The 26113-nt window shown below is 35.5% G+C and overlaps 2 protein-coding genes across 3 annotated transcripts in view; one reads left to right on the forward strand and one right to left on the reverse strand.

Moving 5' to 3' along the window:
• aldob (aldolase b, fructose-bisphosphate) overlaps nt 1-26113 on the forward strand; it is a 509131-nt gene that overhangs the window by 476897 nt on the left and 6121 nt on the right. The window lies entirely within an intron of this gene.
• On the reverse strand, nt 401-21696 carry reep2 (receptor accessory protein 2). Of its 2 annotated transcripts, none has more exons than XM_005173132.5 (8): nt 21510-21696; nt 19738-19810; nt 16810-16886; nt 14966-15086; nt 14760-14873; nt 13697-13844; nt 7229-7395; nt 401-2616 (listed from the first exon to the last, which is right to left on the reverse strand). In XM_005173132.5, the coding sequence occupies exons 1-8, from the start codon at nt 21539-21541 to the stop codon at nt 2545-2547; spliced, it is 804 nt and encodes a 267-aa protein (XP_005173189.1). In that variant the 5' UTR covers nt 21542-21696; the 3' UTR covers nt 401-2544.

Consider the following 26113-nt stretch of genomic DNA (forward strand, 5'->3'; position numbering starts at 1 on the left):
ATAAAGGAAGAAATCCTCAATTACAGCCATGTCATAAGACATTCATATTGTCCACTTGGTTATTTTCTCAAATCGTCAAAATATTTTCTCTGGTGGTTGTCCTCTTTTAAGAGTACACTAATACAGATCATCTCAGTGCAGATTTGGGAGTTATCTGTGCTGTGTACGACAGTCTGTTTTGAACTACAGTGTAAACAAATCTATATATCAATTAACAGTGTTGAAATGAGGCATATTCATTAAAATTACTGATAAACACTATTAAAATAAAAGGCTGATATTAAATCTAGATGGCACGGCAAAAGGAAATCATTAATGTGGCCTAATACAACTGTTTATTTTATTTTCTATAGTACTTACAGGATTACAAACGGTTCGAAATAATTAAACAAATAATCCGTTCAGGAAGTAATTGCATTTTTATTGAATAATATTTCAAGGTCAGTTAGTACACATGTAGCAGCAGTCTCTTTTTCATTCTTGTAATATATTAAGAGCATTGAGAATTGGCACAAACAATATATTAAGGTTGACTATTCTCTCAGTTCAAATCTGCAAATGCAATAATACCAATTTCCAACACAATGCAGAAAAACAAAGAAAAAGTGAATGTTCAATTTGTCATGTCTCACTCAGCGCAAGCCTTGGCGAATTAAAAGAAAACAAACGTATTGTCATTTCTGATTATGCAAATAAATACCAAAGAAAAGGGGGGGAAAGGAGCGAAAAAAGAAAAGAACAAAGAACAGACTGAGGAGTGAGACTGACAGTCATTTTTGTGTGGGTTGGTGAGCATCAACCACACACATTTAATTAAAAGAAAAACAATCTCAAAGTTTCTTATTTAAAAAAAAAAAGATGAATTACTCAGGAGACTAAGACACAGAAAAATGTCATGTCGCCAATCAGCAACACTGAATTATTGATCATGATGATTCAAGTCAGCATTGTGTTATGACAGATCTGTCATTTCTAATCCGCGTGTTTCTACAGAAACATCCATCTGCTATAAACTACACGTGTGAGTGTCTAAACAAGGACTGACATATGATTTGCACTGTTTAATTAAACTATAAAATGATCAAAAGTCCTTCTCAAACAAAAGAAAAAAAGGCAGAGAGAAGACAAAACATCGTAAATTAAAACCACACAAATATGCACAAATAACACTTTTTACAACAAAAATTAACATTTCTGTACATCCTATCCTACAAAATGACATATTATATGTAAACATGAACTTAAAAAGCCTATCAGAGTAAGGCAGACTTTGTACAGTCAATAGTATTATACAAATTAACATTTATTCGGGTATATTTCGGCTAATTAACCAACGGATTTAAACCTATTCTCCATCTGCAAGTATTCTTGTACTGTTTTGCTGTACAGCAGCGCCACCTATCGGCTCTTAATAACGCTGCATGTTATAATGCCATAACAGCTGAAGTCAAGATCAGCACCAAATACCAAATCCAAACACATCGGTCCACATGTGGATTTAGGACTACATGCAGTTTCAAGAGAACGAATAGGGGGAGGTCTTAAAAAATACGTTGGCCCGAAAACCGTCTGGTGTATTTTAAAAATAATTTCCACTTCTGAGGGCTGATCATTTTGCCCACAATGAACCATCTGTTAACTCCCAACTGCTCAGTGCATCATTAAAAAAAAATGTTATGGATTGGAGTTCGACAAGCAAAATGCGTCAATAAAATGAATAGTTGGCTGCACTGAAACGATTGACTTTCTATAAAAAAAAAAAAAATAAAAAAAAAAAGAGTGAATCTTCAGAGATCAAACTTGAGTGACAAATTTTGCTTTCATCTTGCACCCTTCCAAAACAACGACCTGGCATTTTTAAAATAATACTTCCAAAATGTGTAACATCCCACTAGACGGGTGTTAAATTAGAACCAGAAAAGCGTACGCACGCCGAACAGCTCTGGACAAACGCACCAATAACAGCAAGAGCATAGAAGATCCTGAAGCTTCTAGTAGACGTCTGACCTCTGAGATCATGAATATTCACGACAAATCTCAGAACGTACAATGACCCAGAATGAGAACAGAACAGCTCAGAGCGACAGCAGACATCTCTACGGACCCTGTACTTGTGTTGTAAATCAAGTCTGTTTCTAATTCATTTAATAGCCCAGCTTTTCTGCTCCCGTTTCTCCCTCATCCCATAGTGTGTGTCCTACATGCTAAAAAAAGTGAACTGGCCTCTATTAGGGAAAACAGGGATGGACTGAAGTGATGATGTATGATTATGTGCAGGCACTGCTTCCAGATCTCAGGCTTTGCACACTAATATTAAGGCCTACAGAGATGTCGCAGAAACACTGCTGTTATTACATGGAAAATGAATGTATGTAGCCTGATGTCTAAACTTACTCACCGCATCAAACCGAAATAAAAACAGCCTCAGGCGATGGATGTCAGTACACATCATTAAAAGCAAACAGCATGAATGGTTGGGTGTTAATAATATGGTAAAGCTTGTGAATGTTTGTGTTGTCCAAGAATTGGTGAGCACCGTGTGGCTCATGGTGATTCAGCAACGTTGTTAGCCGTGGTGGTTTTCTTTTTTGGAGCTTTCTTCACTGTCTTGGTGGTCTGCTGGGGAAGACATCGGGACAAAACACAAGAAGAAAAAAATAAGTGTACAATTAATAGAGCTTTCACTTTTCCAGGATTCTCAGCAGTGGAAGTTGTCTCAGAGTGTCGTGAAGAGTATCATGAACACATTTGCATTTCAGTTTGCTCAAATAACAAAAGAAAACTCCATGATAACTTTCACAACTTTCAGAAACAATTTTTTAAAATTGTCTGAGACTGATAATGGCAGCCAGGAGGGAGAACAAAATTTGACTGTCCCATCAATAGAGCCTGTATAATGTCCTGTTTCCACTAAGTGGTACAGTTTGGGTCGAAACGGGTCACCTTTATCAAGCTTGAATTTCCACTGCCAAAAGGGTACCATTGGGCATAGTGTGCAACAAAGTTTCAGTCAACGTCATTCTAATTCAAGGAAATGTCAAAGTAAAGCTGAACGGGTTGTTCGCATATCATATGAGAAGGACTTCTCACAAAACAGATGCTTTAAACATAAATAATTGTGTATAAATGTTCATTAATAACTTTTCTATGAACATTATTTGATTATAACTGCAAATCAGTGATGTGCGAAATAGCCTACTGCATGGCCTGCAATTGTGTAAAGTAAATAAATGCAGCATGTATGAACACATACAGACACTTACAGTCAACCATATGTAATCAATTACAGATAAACAACACACAGCATACATTTAGTCCTTATTTGAGTGCAAACCTCTCATCTGTATCTTCACCAACACATGTAACCTCTTGTTAGAAAGTAATTCCGTCATTCAGAGTTTATAATGGTCCAGAAGGCGATGATTACAGTTAAACGTGGCAGGTTGGTCATCTTTTAGGTTGCTGAAAGAATCATTTGCTCCTTTGTTTTTTTCAGGATTCTCCTTTGACAAACGCGAGAGTGACGCAAAACAGATTCTGAAAGGATCGCAAACCACACACACTTGTTATCATCAGCTCAATAAGTTTGTTATTTCAAATAAAGATGTGTGACAAAGCGAACCTGTTCGCGCTTTAGACAGGCCTGTAAACAACTACGGGACACAGGGTCAATTCTGTTCTTTTTTTTGGCTTTGTGGCTGTTCATCAAAAAGACGACAATGTTTGTTTAAACTCAGGTCAACCATGGCTTGTTATTATATGTATATATTATTACGGTGTAATGTCTCTGCCATGTATTTAAAAATGACGCTTCATTTGTTTTCAATCTCCTGGCTTTTGGACGCGTTAGTGACGTATCTCTGTAAACAAATAGCTGCACGCCTTGCTCTACCTTTTGGTACCCTTTTGTTATTCTAGGTAGCCTTTCAAAAGGGTACCCAAATAGTGGTATAATACGGTTTGCTTTTTAATACCTTTTGATAGTAGAAAAAGACAAAACCATACCAAACTGTACCGTACCACTCGGTGGAAACGGGCCATTAGAAACACCTTGCATAAGCATTAACTAACGTTTTTGCGATTCAATTTAAAAAGTTGATAATACGAAGTATAGCTTTATAAATAGGCATACTTTTATTTATTTAAATACTAAAAACTTAAGCATGGCATTTAATATGTTGACTGCTGAAACCAGTTGTGAAAGGGTCTAATACCACATTAATTTATGGTTATAATGTTATAAGGTTCAAAGGTTATAACAGACTGCAGTGCATTCAGAAATTAATCAGACACCTTCATTCTGTTTATTTAGAACATTAAAGTGCAACCATGGAAGCAAACATCCATTGCATGTCAAAATATGAAGCACAGACCAAGCATTTTTTTTTTTTTTTGTTTCACTGGGTTTACTTTGGAAATGCAAATTTGCACACTGAGAAATCAGGTGTGGGGAAACTGTTTTGTGGGGACTGTGGGGAAACTGCTATTCATGCAAATTCCAGACAACATGGATTCCTACTAAAGTGACTGGAGTTCACTGAAAAACAGTTAATTTGACCACACCTTTATGTTAATGCAGAATGACAATTCGGACTGTGTGAAACAATGGCCAGGTTCAGTGGGCAAACTAAGTAGTTGCATGTTTGGTTAGAAAAATCAAGCTGCATGCATTTAAAAAACAAAATTACTTTAAGCTTTAACTAGGGCTGGGCGATATTGCAAAAAAAAAAATTTACACAATATCATGTTTCATATGATTCAGTATCGATAATTATTGAATATTTTTTTAGCAGTCCATTTAGGTTTATTAGGATTTTTTTAACCACTTTATTTTAATTTACCAACATCACCAAGGCAAATAGTTTTTATAGTCAAAAACAAAAATATCTGATTTCTTCATTATAAAATAAATATAAGTGTTAAGGAGACTCTTAAATTTGATAAATAAATTATTACAAAGGGGGTGCAATGGTAAAGTGTAATTGCTGAAAAATCAAAGCAAACTTTAAAGGTCTGAATAATAAAAAGATACAGTAAACCTCAAACTCTGTAAAAAAAATTATGATAATCAAAACTGAGCTTTCAAGTAAAGGAACCAATTATCATTATTAAAATACATATTGCATTGCAACATTACAAATTGTAAAGTTGGATGACTACATTAACACTGTGCAAAACAAAAGCCTACAGACGGGGTGCTATTGGCTGGGATGCACAAGAAAAATCTAAAAGCCACTCTGGCGACATCCTTGCATCTTTTTTTATTTACAAGATGCACTGCTGCTTGTCACAGAACAAAAGTAAAAATCACTGTAGTGTTTGGATGCACCATGTTCGTCTAAGGTAATTAGTCTAGTTAAGTATACTCCATAAAAAGTGTAAAGCATATAGTTTTACTTTCATGAAACGCAGAGCACACACAACATTATGAAAAGTTAAAATGTTTTCAACCAGGTGCGCCTAGAAAATGAGAGCGTCATGTATGTGCCACTTGGACAACATGTGCGCGTCGCTCCCATATGCACGTCATGCAAGTGGTGCACCTCCATTGGAAATGACAAATTTACACCTTAAGCTTATTGGCATTGCTTCCAAGGCGCGTGCTCAGCAGCCACATTTTAATAACTATAGCCTTCATATATATATATATATATATATATATATATATATATATATATATATATATATATATATATATATATATATATATATATATATATATATATATATATATATATATAAATATATATATATTTATTTATTTATATATTTTTTTTTAAATAGACATAGACAATGGTGTTCAGTCATTAAATACGATACCTTTTTTAATTCGCCCAGCCCTAGCTTTAACACACTACTTAGTTGTCGATGTATTCACTATCAAAGGATCTTTTTTTTTTTTTTTTTTCACTACACCTTTTAATACGGTCTGTCATGTTAGATGAGAACTGTCTGTCCATGGAAAATCATTATCAGGTCTCTGGTTTAGAATGGAGTATGATGAGCAGTAACTCTGTGGTTGTCCCAGCAGCTCTTGTATTTTCTTGCCTATGTGCTTAAGTGCATTATCCTGTGAAAAGGAGAGCCTTTGGCACAATATTGGGGTATTAAGGATATTCCTGTAATTAACTGCATTTAGCTTTCCTATTACCCTGACCAGTCCCTTTGGTCCCTGAAGGTGAAAAACAAAGCCACACCATACATCACCACTAAAATAGTACAGCTCTGGTTTCCCTGCAGATTTGATGTTTGTAATGAAGTTTAATCAGACCACATAATCTGAGATTCCTTTAGTTGCTTTTGTTACATATTTCACATGTCTTCACTGAGGAGAAGCAGCTTTCTGGTAATCTGCCATAAAGATCAGATTGGGGAAGTAAATCAATGATGGCTGTCCTTCAGCAAGTTTTTCCACCCATATCCACATATCTCTGGAGCTCAACAACACCCACTGCAGGTTGGTCACTTCTCATACCAAGGGCAGGCAACTGTATTCAAGTGGTGCTCGCTGCAGAGCCATTTGAGGAGAGCTGAGCTCCAGCGAGGGGGAGCTTAAGCTTGAGCTCCACCTTTTTTGCACTTCTTCTACGAGTGATGTCACTGGGGGTAGGGTTAGGGGTGGGGTTGGTGTACGCATTAAAACAGCTTACAGGAGGAGGAGCGACAGCTCATGCTCCCCCTCGCTGGAGCTCAGCTCTCCTCAAATGGCTCTGCAGCGAGCACCCTCTCACTGTATTTAAGTTAAGAATCTGCATTACTCCAATTTTGTATTTTGTGTACAACTTAAAATGACCAAATCAGACACCCAATGGTTAAGTGGACTTAAAAGATGTGTGCACTGTGGCCTTTTTTTTTAAACCACCAAAAATTCACATGAAAAATATCAATTTGTGACAGGACCACTGTAGGATGCAAGTATATAATGATGTGGGGGGAAAAGCTCATTTAAAGCATTTACGGATAAGGCGACACCATAAAAAGTAAAAAAAAAAAAAAAAAAAAAAAAGAAAGAAAGAGGTCTGAAAGCTTTCTGAATGCACTGTCTTTGTCTGCATTATCAGTGTCAAACATCATAAACAACCATATCAAGCTCTTAATCATTTGGCAGATGAGCAATAAACATTTGAGTAATTTTCGATTTTTCATATTTCAGAAACAAAGTGTGTCTATAAGCAAAAGAACTTATAAAAAAAGAAGGCAGTGGACAAACATGAACTAAATCATGTACCTCTGTCTTAGCAGCAGCTGGTTTCTTGGCTGCCCTGGTGATTGCGATGCGTTTGGGGGCTTTATCAGCTGCATCCTCATCTGAATGCTCAGTCCTGCTATCTGACTGATCATCAGAGCGAGAGCTGTGCTGTGACTCAGTGTCCGCTGGTACGGGTGTGGCACGTACTGAGGAAAACAAGAATGATGGATACAGTTTAGACATCAGAATACCCTTCATCCATCCAACAAGTTGATGTTTGGTTTTTAATAGTTGGAGGCAAATTATTTGAAGAGTCAGATTATGAGATGGTCTTTCAAGACATTCCTCCAAAAAAATTAAGCTTTTTTTATGCATTCCCTCTGCATGTAGTTTATATACTCAAACATGTTCATCTTACTGCAAATGCATAGACAATAATAAAAGCTCAGTGGCTTGATAAAGAAACCACAATAATATCCCCTATTCTATTCTATGTATTGTCTACGTCTACTTAATGGCTTGTAGTATGTACCAGTACTGAAGATGGATAAATACACTGATGGCCCAAACTTTACATGTCATAGGTAAAGCAAATTTTGATGATAATGTCCTAGCAAGGAACACTACACTTTTTAAAAATACTCATTTTACCAGTCCCCTAGAGGTAAACTGTTGAGTTTACCATGTTTAATCCATTCAGCCAATCTCTAGTCTTATTGAATTAGATTAAACAATTGGCATTTCACTCACATGACCTGTCAATATTCCCATTTAAAGCTTGACTCTTCTGTTGCTGCATCATGTATGAAGCACGCTACCTGTGCAAGCAGATGCTGCGTAATATCATTGAACTTGCTCCAACCATGGTATGGCAGCAAAGTTCCTTATATATTACTCCAGAATGAGTATAGTTCCTAGTCCTATTGTCTATCGGTCTACAACACAATATATCTACAGTACAGAAAAGTCAAGCTTAAAATAGGACAATTAATCAACTCTTTGGCCCTTTCTAGCGAGATGCTAATTGTTTATGCTCATTTATGCTTAACGAAGCTGAAATTTCTCCCGCAAGACTTGGAAATCGGCTAAATGGATTCAAAAACTCAACTGTTTAACTCTAGAGGACTATAAAATTATAGTTCTTCATAAAGTGGAGTGTTTCTTTTATAAGGCATGGGTAGATTAGGCTGCAAGCCAACCATGAATTCTCATAATAAGTGTGTTGGATATTAGAGAAATGGGCAGGAATAAAGAGGAGTAAACTTGACTATGCCAGTTTGTTATGGCTTAGCAACTAAGTAATGATTAATATTGCCTGTTCATCCTTTGAAAGCAACTTTGACACAATCTGCATTGCATCAAGTGCTTTAAAAGAAAAAGGTATATTGAATCCATACTGCCACAACACACAGGTGTGAGTAACAAGAATTTTGCTGTGTGTTACTATAATATGGCCTTGTTTGTTACGTATACAGTTTAAAGTCAAAATTCGTAGCCATCCTGTATATTTCCCCCCAATTTCTGTTTAACTGAAAGAAGATTTTTTTCAGCACATTTCTAAACATAATAGTTTAAAAAAAAAGTTATTTCTAATAACAGATTTATTTTATCTTTGCCATGATGACATAATATTTTACTACATATCTGAATGTTTGTTCTGTAAACAATGGTAAAAAAAATATATATAATTTGGAATATGTTATAAATAATATATTTTTTATATTTCTATATACAAAAACTAAAAGGGGGCTAATAATGTCCTTAAAATTGTTTTAAAACAAAATTTAAAACTCCTTTTATTCTAGCCAAAATAAAAAAGGCTTTCTTCAGAAGAAAAAATATCATAAGAAATATTGTGAAATTCCTTGGTTAATAATTTCAGCTGCATATTAAAATATACAAAGCATTTTTTTTGTAACCCAAATGACCCATACCATTTGAAAATAATTCACAGCTTCTATTATTTTAAAATGCAAAACCATTACCAATTAACAGAAGTAGACATTTCTTGCAAGTCTTGATTTCAGTACACCTGATTACAGGGCGTTTCAAAGAGAGGGTTAAAAATTGGATAGAAAATAAGTGCAGAGGTCATGTGAGGGAAATGGATCCACTACATCAAACCATAGCATGAAATTTTCCCTGGTAGTGTGAAAAATGGCTCTCGGGTATTTCATTGTGATGAGACTCTCTTTGGCATTTAAAGCTTGCCAGACCTCATTCACAGCCTAAAACACAAAGACTATTTTAGAAAAGCCTTTTGCTTGTCCATTCACAATGCATCTTCAACGCTCCGTAATTCAATGAAGGCTCTCAGTGAGCTAACAGAATCAATATACATCTAATTATTAATATCATCACCTCTGAACCATTCTTCATTCATGTTCACTGTAAAGCCTCACACAAGGGCCATGAACTTCAAGTAGCATGACGTCACTGTGTGTGAAGAGGCTAAACTACTAGAATGAGTGCCGAAATTCATCCAACAACTGAAAAACAATGTGCAGTTGTGCATGAACAAACTCCTGCAGACTGACCTCCTTGCTCTTGTCCAGTAGGCAGCTGAATCACATGCTGGTCACATCAGCATCAGCATTATAAACAGGCTGAGACAAAGGCAGCCTGCAGAGCGGCTTTCAATGAGTCAGCAAATACGCACACTCACACACACACACTCACACTCACAGACTCACACACACACACACACTCACTCACTCACACACACTCACACACACTCACACACACTCACACACACTCACACACACTCACACACACTCACACACACTCACACACACTCACACACACACACACACTGTGTATGTGTGTGTTTGAACCAAGGTTATTTTAAAAAATGAAAACTAAATCTATTGATTAAAAAAAAAAAAACTGTTAACTGAAACTTACTAAAATTACTTTTTTTTTCAAATTCACAAAATATAAACTAAATAAAACTCAAAAGTCACTGAATATCTTTCCTAAAATAATTTTTAGCACAAATAATAAATAGCTTTCAGAATCAATAAATTCATATTCTGTAGCCGAAAATCTGACCATCGGCTGTTTAGAGAAATACCTGTAGATAGCGCTTAAACAGTCACACATTTTTTTAAAATAAAAAAACGTATATATATATATATATATATATATATATATATATATATATATATATATATATATATATATATATATATATATATATATATATATATATATATATATATATAGGTGTCAAAATTAAATGTTTCAATTATTTCGGTTAATTGACAATTCGGTATCGGTTCAGTAATGGGTCATAATTGGTTATCACATACTAATGTCATTTATCTAATATACACTATATTGCATTAGTGTACTATGGCAAGGGAGACAAGTTTGAGTAATTGAAATGCTCCAACGATTAAAAATAAAAGCAGAAACTCTGCACAATTAACTGTGCATTTGCTGTATAGTTTTTTACTGATACTGGCGCATGCCTGCAGAGTGAGTTTTCTCCTACGCATCCATCATAAATTAGCTGTGATGGCCACTGCCGTTTGTCAGTGTCACTTATCGGTGAACAGCACTAGAGTGTAGAGCCAATCGTGGCCCTTTCTGTTGAACACTTGACCCATCATAGGGGTGCATAGATATATACACTAGATGTCGCCTGGCCTATTGCTGTCTATTGGACGGAATGCGTCAATAGCGCCGCCATCTTGCTACAGGGTAGCGCTCCTTTGAAATGAATGCGGGACCAAGGTAAAGTGGAGGACTGTGGCCTTGCAAAGCCAGAGATATACACATATACACATATATCTATGATCGGGAGTTTTCCTGGATGTTAGTATGTAATTTTATTTTTCTAATTACGAAAATTATAATTTTACATCACTTTTCTACATTGATGGATCAGTGACCGCACGGGCATTACTGACAAAAAGCTTGTGTTTGTGTGTATAGAAATGTACTATTCACCCTCCCTGTTAAATTTAATCTAATCCGTGTCCTGAAACACACCTCCTCTTCTGCTTTCACTTCTCATACTGACGGAGGGAGCGATTCGTTTGTGAATGAATCCCCCGAACGACTCTTTCACTAACGTTAGCCGACAATAATACAAGTTTCTGGCAGCGCAGCATCTCGTTGTCATATTTCTTTTGCATTGTTTGCTGATTTTATTCAACAAAACTAGCATAAGCCGAGTGTTTAGTGCGAGTTGGAGCTGCTTTGCCGTATGGTGAATGCAGTAGGTGACTGTTATCATCAATAACGTTACCTGATTAGCACAAAAGTTCAGAACAGAAAAAAACAGAAAAAAACATAATATTACCTATGAAATGTTCTGCCTTTGTGCTTTGTTTTCTTTGTTTGCACGTTTCTACACCCGTAGACAGCGCTAAAGTCCCGCATCTTCACGTAATAATACTGTCTTGACTAGTGCGGTTGAATGACATTTGTCCTAGGAGCACTGTACCAATGTGGCGGCGCTATTGACGCATGCTCAGGGTCCCTATGCGATATCTAGTGTATATATCTATGATAGGGGTGTAGGAACTCGCTCGACAATGCTGACAAAGCGATATTTACATTTGTTTATTTGCTATAAATGCTCATGTTGTTCTGTGCATGTACTTGAGTTTTTAAAGGTACACTACTTATATCTAACAGCTATAAAAGGACAAATTTATATTACAAATAATAAATAAATATATTTGTACATTTTACTACTAGAATTGTTGTGCTGTGACGTAAAATATAAAATTGTGTATGTAAAGCATTGTCAATGCACTGTATTATCGAATTGAATAGGATTGATGACATGATTATCATAACCGAACCCGTGAGACCAGTGTAGGTTCACACTAAGGTTGGGTTAATAGACGATGCCATTGTCCATCGCCGATACTGGGCCAGCATCACGATCCTCCGCCCTGCCCATCACAGCAGCTACCAGCTCGCGAAAACACACTATTAGGCCGTTTACACGTTTTATAATGGCATTTTAGAATAAAAAAATGATCCACGTCCACGATGGCGTTTCACCTAGCATTTTCTGAACCAATCTCAGTCCACACTATACTGCTGTAAACGCACATCACTTGACCACACACACAGACACTGTTATACGCTGCATTGTATGCACACGTCTGAGCTCCAGGCAGTCAGCAGGTGCGTTAAGCACAAAACCCCAGAGAGCAGTGCACGTCGGACAGTTTATCAAGGATGTACCGCTGGATTGCGTCTCACTATAGTTGTTAAACGTATTATTTAATCTCATCTCTATCTAACGACTCAGTCTTTTGAATCTATCAGGTAACATGTCACAGCATCAGTTCACTACTTCAATCTTTCGCTTTCATGCTTGTACTCAGTCAATTTAGCGAAAACCTCAGATACTGTTTGCTCAGATACAGATTAATGGCTGCTGTTGCACCTTTTTTACCAACCAAGTTTGTGGACGCCATTATAATGACACAGATCACTCTGCTTTTCATGCCCGAGTCCTGCGGAAAAAGTGATTGAGGGGTGGTGACTTGTGTGTAACTTCTCTTTTTTATGTATTTATAACTTGGTTATGGGTAAAGCAAAGACCATGCGGGTCAGGTAGTTGAAACGGTAGGCTACAAATAATTAATTATAATTAATTAAGTTTACACCTCTAATATACATGTAACAGACGAACAATGCTGGAGGCCATGGTCTTTAGCCTCTTTGTTAGAGCAACTGACTCCCATACAAAGAATTGCCAGTTCGATTTTAGCTCAGCACGGGTTGGGTACAGTAGGACCAGTGGGGGTGGGGGCACCTGGATGGGAATGAGGTTTAGGGGGCTGAGTGCAACGAAGGCCAGCTAGCTAAGTACTATGCATATTATATGGCCATTAATATAAGGAATATTTTCTGAATAACTAAATTTTTACTTCTATTCATTAAGCAAAATTTGTAAGGTTTTGCGTTCAGTGTTTGTTCAAACAACTATATTATTACTTGATGTAAGAGGTACAAACACTAAACTTTGCTACACTAGATGTGTTGTTTACTCTGCTAAACTAATGACTAAATCTAAAAGTCACGTTAAATAAACAAAAACTAAATACAAATGTGTTCAGAAGATTAAAGCTAAAAAAAAAGAAATTAAATTTACAGCACCTTCAAATGTTGTATTTAAAAAAAATAATAATAATTTAAAACATTTCCTAACATAACATAAAATAATTAAAAAGAATAACCTTGTGTACTAAGCAAAACTATAATAATCTTGGTTTGAACAGGAAAAGCCGTTATAAAAATGACCTGTATTAAAAAGTAATATTTACTAAAGTTATCTGTCGCTATGGTTACAGGCATTAAAGCAGTGGATTTACTAGTGTTACACGTCAGCATTTTTCAATCCATCTGTCTGCTCTTGTATGTACAGGATTAAATTTAGGGAGTCACACTCGTTACGCCTGTTGAAACCAAACAATGACCAAGTGAACATACTTTACTGACCACACAAACACATTGAGGAGGACAGCAGCACTTTACCTGTGCGAGTTGCTGTTTTAGCACGAGGTAGCGTGGCTGCAGTGTGCGTGTCATCTCCTCCGTCCAGCTGCAGCTCATCTTCATTCTGAATCAGAGTCAGATCCTGCATGCTGAAGCTGCGCAGCTTCTCTGATAACACACCCTGACCCTGTAATTCATTAACACAAGACAGACATTACAAAATCGCATATTCTTATTCAGGATGCACCATTTTACTGCATTTGTACATGTGACACAGTTGTTTGCTCACGAGTTTCAATAAAGGACAATTATTGAAAAGTGGCTCTGCCATACTGACCTAAAAATATTCACAGAAACATCTTACTACTAGCCCCTACAGATCCAAATAATCTATGCTTTAAGTCCTGCCAGATCAGTAGTTCAACATTTTAATCCCCTGGCCTATATTTAATTTTTTTTAAGTATATTAAATTTTCTGGCATTCTTATTTCATAAAATAATGTATAATTACTGTTTAACCTTCAAAATTTTGTCAGGACAGGTTTTCTTTTTATTAATTATTATATCTTAATACTTTTATTTAGCAAAGATGCATTAAATTGACCAAAAAGTGACAACAAAAATCGTTCATAATATTGTCAAGATTTATATTTTAAGCAAACGCTGTTCTTTTAAACTTTTGTAAAGCAATTCTGATATTGGCTTCATTAAAAACATGATAATAATCAGCAATTCAGTTTAAAATCCATCCATGTATTAGAATGATTTCTGAAGGTTTGTGTGACAATGAAAATTGTATTGGATTCTGAAAATTGAGCTTTGCAAACACAAACAAACATTACATTTACAATTACATATACAATTCTAGAAATATTTCACAGTTTTACTCAAATCAAACTAATTCGACATTGTTGAATACAAGAAACTTATTTTAAATAGATTTGTTAAAAACCTTACAAACCCAAAAATAAAAATGTTTTCAGTATATTTCAATAAAATGAAAGGGATAATTCCAAAAATATAAATACATTTAATATTTATATAAAAGTGTTGATCCCTGACTTACAACACAACGAAACAAGCACAAAAACAATGATTTCACCTTTGTGGCAGCTGTGACTGCTGCAGTAGCTGCAATGTTGAGTCCTCTCCTCCCAAACCGCATCATGGTATCATAACTGCGGTCTTTAGCTTGAGTTATGTACTCATCAATTTCCTGCAACAAACATATGCATCATGCAAAACAAATGATTGGTGGAGATTGGTGGAGATTTCAGGAAACCTGTTTGAAAACAAGATGATGTTTACCCTTTCTTTATTTGACAGCGTGGGATGCACAAACTTGCGGTACAGCACGCTGGAACCCTTTGTGTATGGGGACAAGAGCCAGATAACAAAGGCAATCTTCAGCTCAAAATAAAATGGAAACCTGGGGAAAAAAGGAGGTCAACATATAAACATTACAGTAAGTCAAATTAATAATCTAATTACTAACCATAACATCATGTTTTTGCAGTTTTAATCATGTAATGCGTAAAAGGTGCAGTTTGTAGGATTGACACCTAGTGGTTGAACTAGTTATTGAAGTCCAAATCCAAAATATTGGAGAAAGTTTTTTTTTTTTTTAACTCCACCCCTAGTCCTGTCTGACCCTCATGCAGGTTGCCAGACTGACAACACAAAGGGTGCATGCATATCAAGACCGAGCCTTACAATGCAAGCTGCTCAGATCATTTTTACAATATTTGCGGATTAAAAGAAATCTGAATCTGCGTCTCGTTTCAGAGGCTGCTACCATCCTCTGAAGTTCACATTTTTTGGCTGTGCATGCATTCATTAAGGCAGTCTTCATGACTGAAATTAAATAAGCTGTGTAGTCTGCCAAGGCAGCCCAATATGCCGATGTGTAATTGGGTAAGCTGGCAGTGGGAAGAGTTAAAACACAAAACAAAGACAGACATTTAAACAACGAACGAACTCTAAGAATAATAACTTGACTTGAGCATGTCTTTCAGATAAAGTATGTCCACTTAGCATGCTTCTTAAATATCTGCAAACATATTATGGTATTGTTATGCTTTAGAAGAGTGAAAAAAATACATACAACAAGTTTAAAATATATGTCTGTGAATGTAAAATATCTGTAAAGTAGCAAAGATCACAGTCTTTTTGAAGGGCCGCAGGATTATGATAGGGGGTCGCTTGGTGATTTCCAAAAGTCAAATAAATTTTATTAAACTATTAGAATTGCCATTTTTATCCATAAACCAAATAATAAAAAAAATTAAAGTTATTGTTTGCATTAAAAAGCAACAACATCCAAATAAAAGGCCATCAGCCTTTAAATTTATTTTCATAGGACTGTGTGTTTACATAAGGTTAACAACACAGCAATAGCGTAAGCAGCAGCAGACTGATTTTATAGCACCAGGTTAAACTTTGACACCTTTATATCAAACAAATACATTAAAATAAATACAGGCCACTACTGAACACTGAGGATGATCATGGTGATGGTCTCCAAAATTAAACCAAGAATAGACTTTAAAACATTGTGTCCGATTCCACCAGTCTCACTAGGTAAGGTTAATATTAAAAACTAAACAAATTAATAAATTAATCTATAAAATATAGACTGTGGTTGTTAGATTGTTGCACTTTTTGTGTTGTCAATATGCTTGTGTTTATATAGGCCTACTGTTGTGTGTGCAACATTTGCATGTATATACCTTAGAGGTGGGGGTCGCGAGTCACTGGCATTGTTATTTAGGGGTTCGTGGGCTGAAAAGTTTGAGAACCCCTGATTTATTGAGAAAAGATCAACCCATTATGTGTGTGTGTGTGTGTGTGTGTGTGTGTGTGTGTGTGTGTGTGTGTGTGTGTGTGTGTGTAATATTCCAATGTATATGAAAATTAAGAACATTTGTTGTTGTTGTTTTTTACTTTAATGTTAAATGTATTGCGGAGACATCAAAACAAAATTAAAAACCTTTAAAACAGCATAATGCGATACTTTTCTAAAAATAAAAATTCTAAATTAAAAACCAGCCAAATGTTTTAAACCAAAATTATACTCCATTCAATAAAAATGTTAAAAGTGAAGACAAATATATCTTAAACAGTCAAAATGACATTATTAACAAGTGACTGACCAAGAGAGAAGCATGTCTGTGATGGTCTCGGCTGTGGTAAATAAAGCGAACACTATCCAGTACATCATCCACTTCACCTGAGGATGGAAACACACACATGTTATGATCAAGCACGTGCGTGTATGACATCAGTTCACATGCTCATGCTGAATATAGCCTTGTGCTTTACGCATGAGTGCCTCACTTTAAAAAACCATCATTGCTACTACATTGTCAGTGTGTCTTCATATGCACTGCCAATAACAGTAATAACCAACTGAGCAATTATCAAATTACACATTGTTTGATGGGCATCTTTAGCAGCATATGCATTTATAAATCCTGTTTCACAAAAAAATAAATAAATAAATAAAATGTTTTAAAATGTTACACATTTCTAAATGAATGGAAGGCTGATTAATTTGTAATACAGATGACAGAGATGCTAAAAATGGTGTCTGAGGGAGCAAACTGCTGGCCTAGTGGTTTCTATAGCAACCAGCATCCTGACATCCCAAGACTGATGTGGTTTCCAAAAATAAACAGTGCTCAGCATATACAAGTGTACCCCTCCCAACTCTCTTTAAAATCATATTTGTCATAGGAAGCTATACAATGTTATGTTTGCATATACATTAGATTAGTCAGTACTGAAGCCATATCTGGAGCTTACCCAGCAAAATAACTTAAGATAACGATCCAAAAACTAGTACACTCACATTTATGTTATAAAAAAATATTAAATACAAATAAAAAAAATTTAAAAATTTTGTTAAAATTTTGCAGGTTGTCCTTTTTTTTTTTTTTTTTTGCAACATTTTTCTTGAATTTAATTGTATTATCTTTCAGATTCTAAACATGTATAGTGACTATAAATAATAAGATAAAAATATATCCGTTTAATAAATAGGTTTTGTTTAAATGCATCAAAATACATTGCCTATATTCACTGAGGAATGGATAATAATATTAATTTTCAATTACTCAATTATGCTGAGCACTTAATATACAAAAAAGTCTTTCAAACGAGAACCTATGCTATGATTTGCTACGTAGTATAGTTTAGTAATATGCTAAGCAAATATAACTTGGATTTTCATACATTCATAGCATTTCATATCATGCTATGGGTATAGACCATTTTTTAAAATTTATATTACAAAACGAAAACACTGACTGAATCCTTTTTAAGAACCAGCATAGGGTGTTTTTTCCCAAATACATGTTTTTGTCTCCTGTCAAATAAAACAGCAGACTTCCTCAAATTGCTCACTCTACTGAAAATATGCATTTATTTAATACCCCGCTGTTATTATTATATCACAAAACCTTTTTCACACTTTTAATAGAAATCATTATTTTAATGATTATGTCTTGCTATATGTTTCCTCTCTCACTTACGGTTCAAGTGCACACACTGTGTGATGAAAAGACAATGACAACGCGCACATACGTTGACTTCTTGTAAACAGCTTTGTTGTTTAAATATGACATGAAATGCGATTTAGCGCATTTCTGTAGTGAGTATGTCTCCAACATTTATTAGATTTGCTAGGAATATTTATGAATGTGTCCAATTAGACCTACAGAGCGGCATTAATGCGTCCTGAAGTAAAGTAACTGAAGAAACTGTGTTCATCTTGACTGAAAGCTACATCGTATTTGCTAGCTTTACGCATCATGCACCTGTCAGTCAGTCAATCAGTCAGTCTGCACGGAACCTCAAAGGGTTAAACAGATGCACAGCACTACAGCAGTTACAGAAAAGTTTGAGCTGTTAGAATTCACTTACCTTTTATAAACCATATTAAAAGTGCAAAGATAGATTTCAATATTTCATAAAAATTATGAAACAAGAAGTTTAAAAATAAAACTCCTAATATTAAGGCAAAGTGGGAATCTGAGATTCACAAAAAAAATTGAGGATGAGATTTGGGAAAACTTTCAGAATCTCAGTAGGGGGCCATAACTGGAAAACAAAAAATAGTTTTTTTAAAACACCATTGATGGTGTCAAAATATGTTAACAGTCCACAGTCAGAGTAATGCTGGAGGGGTTGCGGGAATGTAGGTAATCACACACATATAGTTTGGAAATGTCCGAAGGTACTGGTATTTTGGCAAGGGGTAAAGATAGAGATAATGAAAATTATGCAACTACAGCTACCTTTTACACCCCTTTTTTTGTTGCTTGAAGGGTTACCCCATATATATATATATATATATATATATATATATAGAGAGAGAGAGAGAGAGAGAGAGAGAGAGAGAGAGAGAGAGAGAGAGAGAGAGAGAGAGAGAGAGAGAGAGAGAGAGAGAGAGAGAGAGAGAGAGAGAGAGAGAGATAGAGATTAGATAGATACTACATATACTTTTACAAAGTGCAATAATAACTTTAACAATAAATTGGATGAGGCCACACCCTTCAACAATTGCACAGTGGCTAGAAGAACTTTTATATATTTATATAAAGAATATAAGACTGCTCAACTTCAATTGAAATTGGATATTCACCTGTTACTGGATGTTACTGTTACTATAATATTCCAAACTGTATCCTTTGAAATTTGAAAATGATGTATGCGTCTTTGTATATTGTTTTTATTTACTGGTAGTGTTACTTCTTCTTATTTTTTTTAAATAACTGCTGCTGTCACTGACTGTTTTGTTCTGTAAAATATTTTAATGTATAAAAATAAAGTTAAAACTCCATAAAATATTCATAAAGTATGAATGAAGACCTCATCTTCATTCTGCATGTAGAATTTTGTAAAAATAAAAACTAGTATTTATTTTGACTGGCAACTATTAAATATATAGAGAATATTAAATTAATATTCTAAAATGTTTCATATTTTAATTACAATTATTTTAATATGTGGTTTAAAACAATCCAGATTCAATCAGATGGGTTGTCATATTCAAATAAAAACAACAATCAAATACTCACATATTCCTTGACATTTTTCGTCTTCACAGCCTTATATGAGGAATAGGCAGGATAGAGAGTCCCGAAAGCAAGGCTACAGAGAGAAAAGATTCCCATTGAGTCTACATTACTCCCAACAGACACACAATCTCACCACAGCATATAAAATTTCACTTGCACCATTACCTCAACTTAAACTCACTATTACAACACTTAAGAGGCTGCCTATTTCCATTGATGCTAAAGTAGAATAAGTATCCACAAACAAAATCAGACTTTGTGATCAAAGTTACTCAGAGCAAACTTTATTAAAACAAATACCAGCCCTACTGTACACAAACCAGCATGTTTCATGATGCCATTGAAAGCAAACAGCCCATTAAGTGAATCATTTATGAAAGGGAGTTAAAGCGCATGGAGACGGATCTACACACAGAGAGACTAGATTAGATAGATGAGCTGCATGTGGAGCACGCATTTAGACACGTGCTGTCCTACAAACATGCTATTTTAGTGCTGATGTGACAAAATCTGAACGCTGTGCAATGGGAGATCAAATAGAAGATGTCAGGATACCGGACAGACCACACCTAGTGCAGTGCAGACAGTAGTTATCATGAGTGTGTCCCAATTCAATGTTCTATGGCTTAAAAGCATGCACTCTAAAAATACTGTGTTGATTTAACTCAAATTTGGGTAAAATATAGACAAACCTAATTGTTGAGTTTAAAAATGTATATATTTTTAGAAAAATCCAGCAGCTGGTTGTAACTGTTTTACCCAAATTTGAGTTGAAACAACCTAATATTTTTAAAGCATAGTTGCACTTATGATGCACTATACCAAATGTGCACTTGTGTGTAATGCATAATGAAGGATAGCGAGGCAGTCTGGCGCATGGCAGACCACATGCCCACTGTCCCATTTCAGCTCCCATAATGCATCTGCTTGCTACAGTTAAAGCCACAGCGAAGAGCATTCCGTGAGATTCAGCAAAACCATGATAATGATGCTTGATCTTTGTTTCTAATGGCCTAGATCCAGACCAACCAAAGTCATAACAATGAATTCAACCTCTCCCATTTGACTTTGGGATAATGTCCAAGTATTTGATCCCTCAGGAAATTTGTAATCGGAGTTGATGGACTCTGATGAGAATCAAAGTCACTTGACTGTAAATCCCACAACCCACCTGAGACCCAAGCATGAGAAATATGTGAGTCATATGGAACAGATTGGCCTCCTTCACATTACGTAACATTACCAGCATAGACAAATCAGCTGGGCAGGTAGGCTTTTAAAGAAAATCCTTAGAAACCCATTCTTTAACATGCATTATCTCTTGCTTTAAATACTGAAATGTTTGTGACATCATATTCTGTAACTGTTATATGAGCTGATGTGATGGATGTACTGCATGCAGAACATATGGGATGTTTGAAACCTGCCCATTTCTTTTAAAATCAAATATTTCTACATTTCATATTTTACATAGAAGTGTTTGGTAAATTACGTCACAATATCACACCACAGGGCATTTTGCTTCAGGTGAACATCTCACAACAAACAACACAAATGGTGAACCCTCGTCTGGATGAAGTCATCGCTTTGTTTAGCTCATTTACCTTTTTAATGCAAGTAATTTGATTATATTATCTTTAAAAAACCCTGAACTCCAAATGTAAATGATTCAACTTTTAAAAAATAAGCATAAAACGCTATTTTCATTCAAAAGGATCATGTATCCGCAGCAACACACAACGCAAACACGCGCGCGCCGCATAAACACTCACACCACCATCCGCGAAATGATCCACGACACCATCTTGAGCTCAGCAGGACTTTTCCTTATTTTAGTCGATTATTCAACATCTCCATTCCGACCCGACAGGAGTGATGCTGAATAACAGGAGGAATCCCGGTTTATCTTGTGTGTCTGTGTCTCTCAGTACAGCAGTGATGATGACGGGGAGCCGCTGCATATGCGCTCAGTCAGCCCGCGTCTCTTAAAGGGACAGTAACCTCTTTACACCTGCTCCGTTTATCAAAGCAACCTTCATTTATCTATTATACCAGTAGTTCTGAAGTGCATTTAAAATCACACTCACACATTACGTGAAAACCAGCGAGTGTGTTCCAAATAGGCACTATTCTATGCCATTTTGTGGTATAAATAGTGTAAGTTGCACTATCTGCTTAATTTTCACTTTGTGCAATATAAAGTATACATGAAATCAAAATATAGTTTTTTAGATGTTATTTTCAGTCTAAAGTTAGTCTATAAGCTTTTTTTCTCCAGAACAGTGACAAAGTTTGCATTAGGAAGGTGTAAAGCTTGCAATTTGTAGAGATTACGTTTTTTTTTTCTCCTCTCATAATTCAGTTTCTCATTAAATCTTCTGACCAATCAAACGCTCCCTTGTTTCTGACATGTTCCGGCCTCTTTAAGATGCTCTTGCACTTGAGCTTAACTACTCCCACTGGCAGTTTGATAAAAACAAAACGTTATTGGCTGTTTTAAAAAGGTGGAGGAGTTACTCTGTGTCCAGCCCAGTCCTCATGGTTCAGTTCAAATTACATCACACATCAAACAAAACTGTACATTTCACCCTTTAATACCCAGGTCAAGTACATATTCAACTGATAAATAGAAGTGTGGAATGTTGAACACACTTTCCTGCACTAAACGCTGACAGTTTTGATCACATTGCAGAAGTGGAGGGGCTAATGGGGGCTGAGCTGTGGTGGAAAGAGTACTGAAAAATAATACTCAAGTAAAAGTACCATTACTTGACCAAAAATGCAAGTAGAGTAAAAGTATCTGTTGTGAATATTACGAGTAAAAAGAAGCTCTTTTATAAGTTAAGAGTATAGTGAGTGTTAAGCTGTTAAAAGTTGATGCATTTGCATTCAGTTTGTGCAGGATGTAACATTCTGTAGTGCATTTAATGATCCTTCCTTCCTTTAATTGTTTGTGTGTTATGTCCTTCATTCATACATTCGTCTGTTTGTTTCTTCCTTCATTTGTTCACTCCTTTATTCATTCCTTCATTCTTTTGTTCCTTCCTTCATTTGGTTCTTTGTTCATGTATTCATTCATTCATTTCTCCTTCGTTCCTTAGTTTGTTCAGTCCTTCATTCATTTGGTCTTTGCTTCCTTCATTAGTTCAGTCCTCATTCATTCATTTTCTTTTCAGCTAATTCCCGTTATTCATCAGGGGTCGCCACAGCGGAATGAACCGCCCAGTTCGGTCCTTCTTTCCTTTATTTGGTCCTTCCTTCCATTCCTTGTTTGGCTCTTCCTTCATTCTGCCCTTTTTTCTAATTCTTCGATCCATTTAGTGATTGTTTAAGGCTGTTTGGTGATTTCAGTCTTCATAAAGTCAATATCCTTTATTTTCTTATCAGTGACGGTCTCTGGGTCATTGCGTGCAATGTTTTGGACATCTTCTTGGACATTTTTAATGGTTTCAAACAGTTTGCTGCATTTATAAAGGGCCTATGTCTTGAGGTTGTTCAGATGCGATTTACTTTCTATGTGTGATTTGATTGGACAGGAATCACAGGACTGATTTTTGTACTTAGCCAATCACCATAGACAAATAAATAAATTAGTGACTGCAGGTTGAAGGAAAACAGTGAAGTAAAAGTACCGATAATGCAATAAAAATGTACTCAAGGAAAAGTAAAAGTACACCATTTTAAAACTAGTAAATTACAATTTGAAAAATGATTACTAGTTACAGTCATAAAAGTATTTGTTATTTGCTACTTTAAACCCCTGGTGCTGAGGTTAGACTTTTTTTATTTTCATGATTTCACAGTATCACGATGACGCAGTGGACCTGGTCCAATATGGTGGGCCTTGTAATGCCCAGAGTTAATGCTCATACGACTGTGATGGTTGGGTTTAGGGTTGGGGAGCTGGAGACGATTGTCAATGGACCCTTTTCACAAGACTGTTATGACGCATTTAACGTTCATCATAATCTTAAATCCTTGAAAGTTTTTAATATTTAGATTTTTAAAAACGTATGAACGTTTATATGTATTTATGTACGTATTACATCACTGTTGCGTCAAATTATTAAAAGCAAATGATCGCTTATGCAAGGTGTTTGTAATGCAGCTTCTATGGGCGGGACAGCAAATTTGACATTATTCTCTCCTCTAGCAGCTGTCATCAGTCTCACTCTATTCTTTATTTTATTTTTTACTCTTTCTGAAAGGCTCGTGGAGTTTTTCTTTTATTATTTCAGACAATAAGATTGTAAAAAATATTTGTTACTCTTCACATTCACTGTGCTCTAAATTTACCCAACTATGATGACATCCGCTACTGAAAAAAACGTGTGAAAAAAATGTGAAAAGGGTTCATTGGGTAGTGGACCTGGTCCAGTTAGTCATTAAGCTATGACTCAAGTGCAAGCAAAATTCTCCAATGGATACAATTATACCTCCTCCCAATTGCTGTGGTACTCATGAAAGGTACTATTTTTAAGTTTGGTGATTTATTTTACTATAATTTAACAAATGTTAAGCATCATCTTCAATAGCATCTGGATGCAGCCTTTATGATGCAAGCTGAGATTGCATCACTCAGCGATTCTATGTCAGACACAATGCACTCAATGAAGTGAGTGACGTCACTGTGATGGTTAGGGTTAGGTGAGCCCATTAAAAAGCATTGGATGCAGCTCAGATTGCTCTGCATCAGGTCTGCATCCAGACCCCTCTCGTCATCTTGGAAACTATGAATTTCTGGTTAGTACAAAAAAAAAAAAAGGGTCAATTTGGCATAACACTAAACACAAACACTGCACTATTGAGTTTATAGTGTAAAAGTGCATGTATAGTGTGTCATTTAGGATACAACTAGTATGTAAATGGAGTAGTGTGTACAAATTCATAGTATATGGAAAAATACTAAAGTGTGCATCTAATGGACCAATTTACTTTCCCATGAGGCCCATGGTTTGTGAAGCAACAACATAGCAGCTGTGGTACATCCAAATTACATTCATACTATTATTATTCATAACACACATTTATAATGGTCATAAAGAAGGTAGTAGTGCTTACTTAGTACATGCCTTTTTATGCACCTCACATCCCCACCATGGTCTCCACCTTCTGAAGGCATAATAATTATTCTCCTTGGGCCCTGTTTCAAAAACCACACTATAAGTGTACTTGCAGTCTAGTAGACTTGCAATGGCTACCTCCACGTGCACTAAGTCCACGTGGTGTCCCATTCATCATTTGAACTTTAAAAGTGTGCTCAGTTCCCTTTGTGGCCACTATGCGCCCTCAGTGTGCACCCTCTGCCAAGCTTATACTGAGAAAAATACTTGACAGTCAAATGGGCATCACTTCATAAAATTATGGACACCCAAGAACGTTAAGGTGACATTTGGGACAAGTTCTTGGAGGTCTCCAGCCTCCCAAAATACCTCAGGGAAACGTACTGTTAGAATTAAGTACAGTCAGGTGGGTGCAAGTGGCCCAATGAGGAATTTTTGGTCAGGAATGTGACTCAGTAATGTGTCTTCTTCCATCATTCACACTGATATAAATGTCTGATCACAGCACCAGAAAACCCTGATATTTTGTGTGTACTAAGCTTTTATCTCATTTCATTTAATAGAATAAGAATGTGGTTGTATTTCAAGAAATTTTAGATCCGTTTTTCGTAGCGCCCTCTATTGGCAAATGATGCATCTCTTCTGGCAAATAACGTCTTATTTCTTAAGATTGACTTTCCAAATGTGGATATTGTGAAGATGCAGGGCAGGTAATCAAAAGGACATTATCATAACATTTAAATTACATTGTATTATATCTAACAGAGTAAAATATGGGGTCCTCTAAATATGGCACACAGTAATGAGAGTTACTAAATAAAATATGTATATTTTTAATATCATCAACGAGTAATTTCTGTTTACCACAGCTTTATCATACAAATAATTTGCAGTAAATACAGTATTTTGGATTTCTATTTAATTGGTTAATTGATTTATAATGGTTGTTAAAAGATACACTGATTTTATGGAAAATTACACGTTTATCTTTATGAAAAAAAAATCTAGAATTGTGATGTGAAAATATATTATGTCATATATATCATAATATATATGATAATATATTATGATATTATGTAGGTTCAATAAAATTAGCATCCACCTGTTAATAATTTAATAAATGCCCAATGGTTTCCTCTTTTTTCCTTTGTAAATTTTAGAAAAGAAAAAAAAGACAAAAGTGTCAAATCGGTGGTAAAAAAAAAATCACTTGTAGAGACTTTAACATTTACCTAAATTGTGAAATTTCATATTGTTTTTTATAAATGTAACCTGATAAGTAACTTGCATAACGCCCATGGCAGTATCTCTGC

This window comes from Danio rerio, chromosome 14 (genome assembly GCF_049306965.1).
Source record: "Danio rerio strain Tuebingen ecotype United States chromosome 14, GRCz12tu, whole genome shotgun sequence".
In the NCBI taxonomy this organism is placed as follows: Eukaryota; Metazoa; Chordata; class Actinopteri; order Cypriniformes; family Danionidae; genus Danio; species Danio rerio.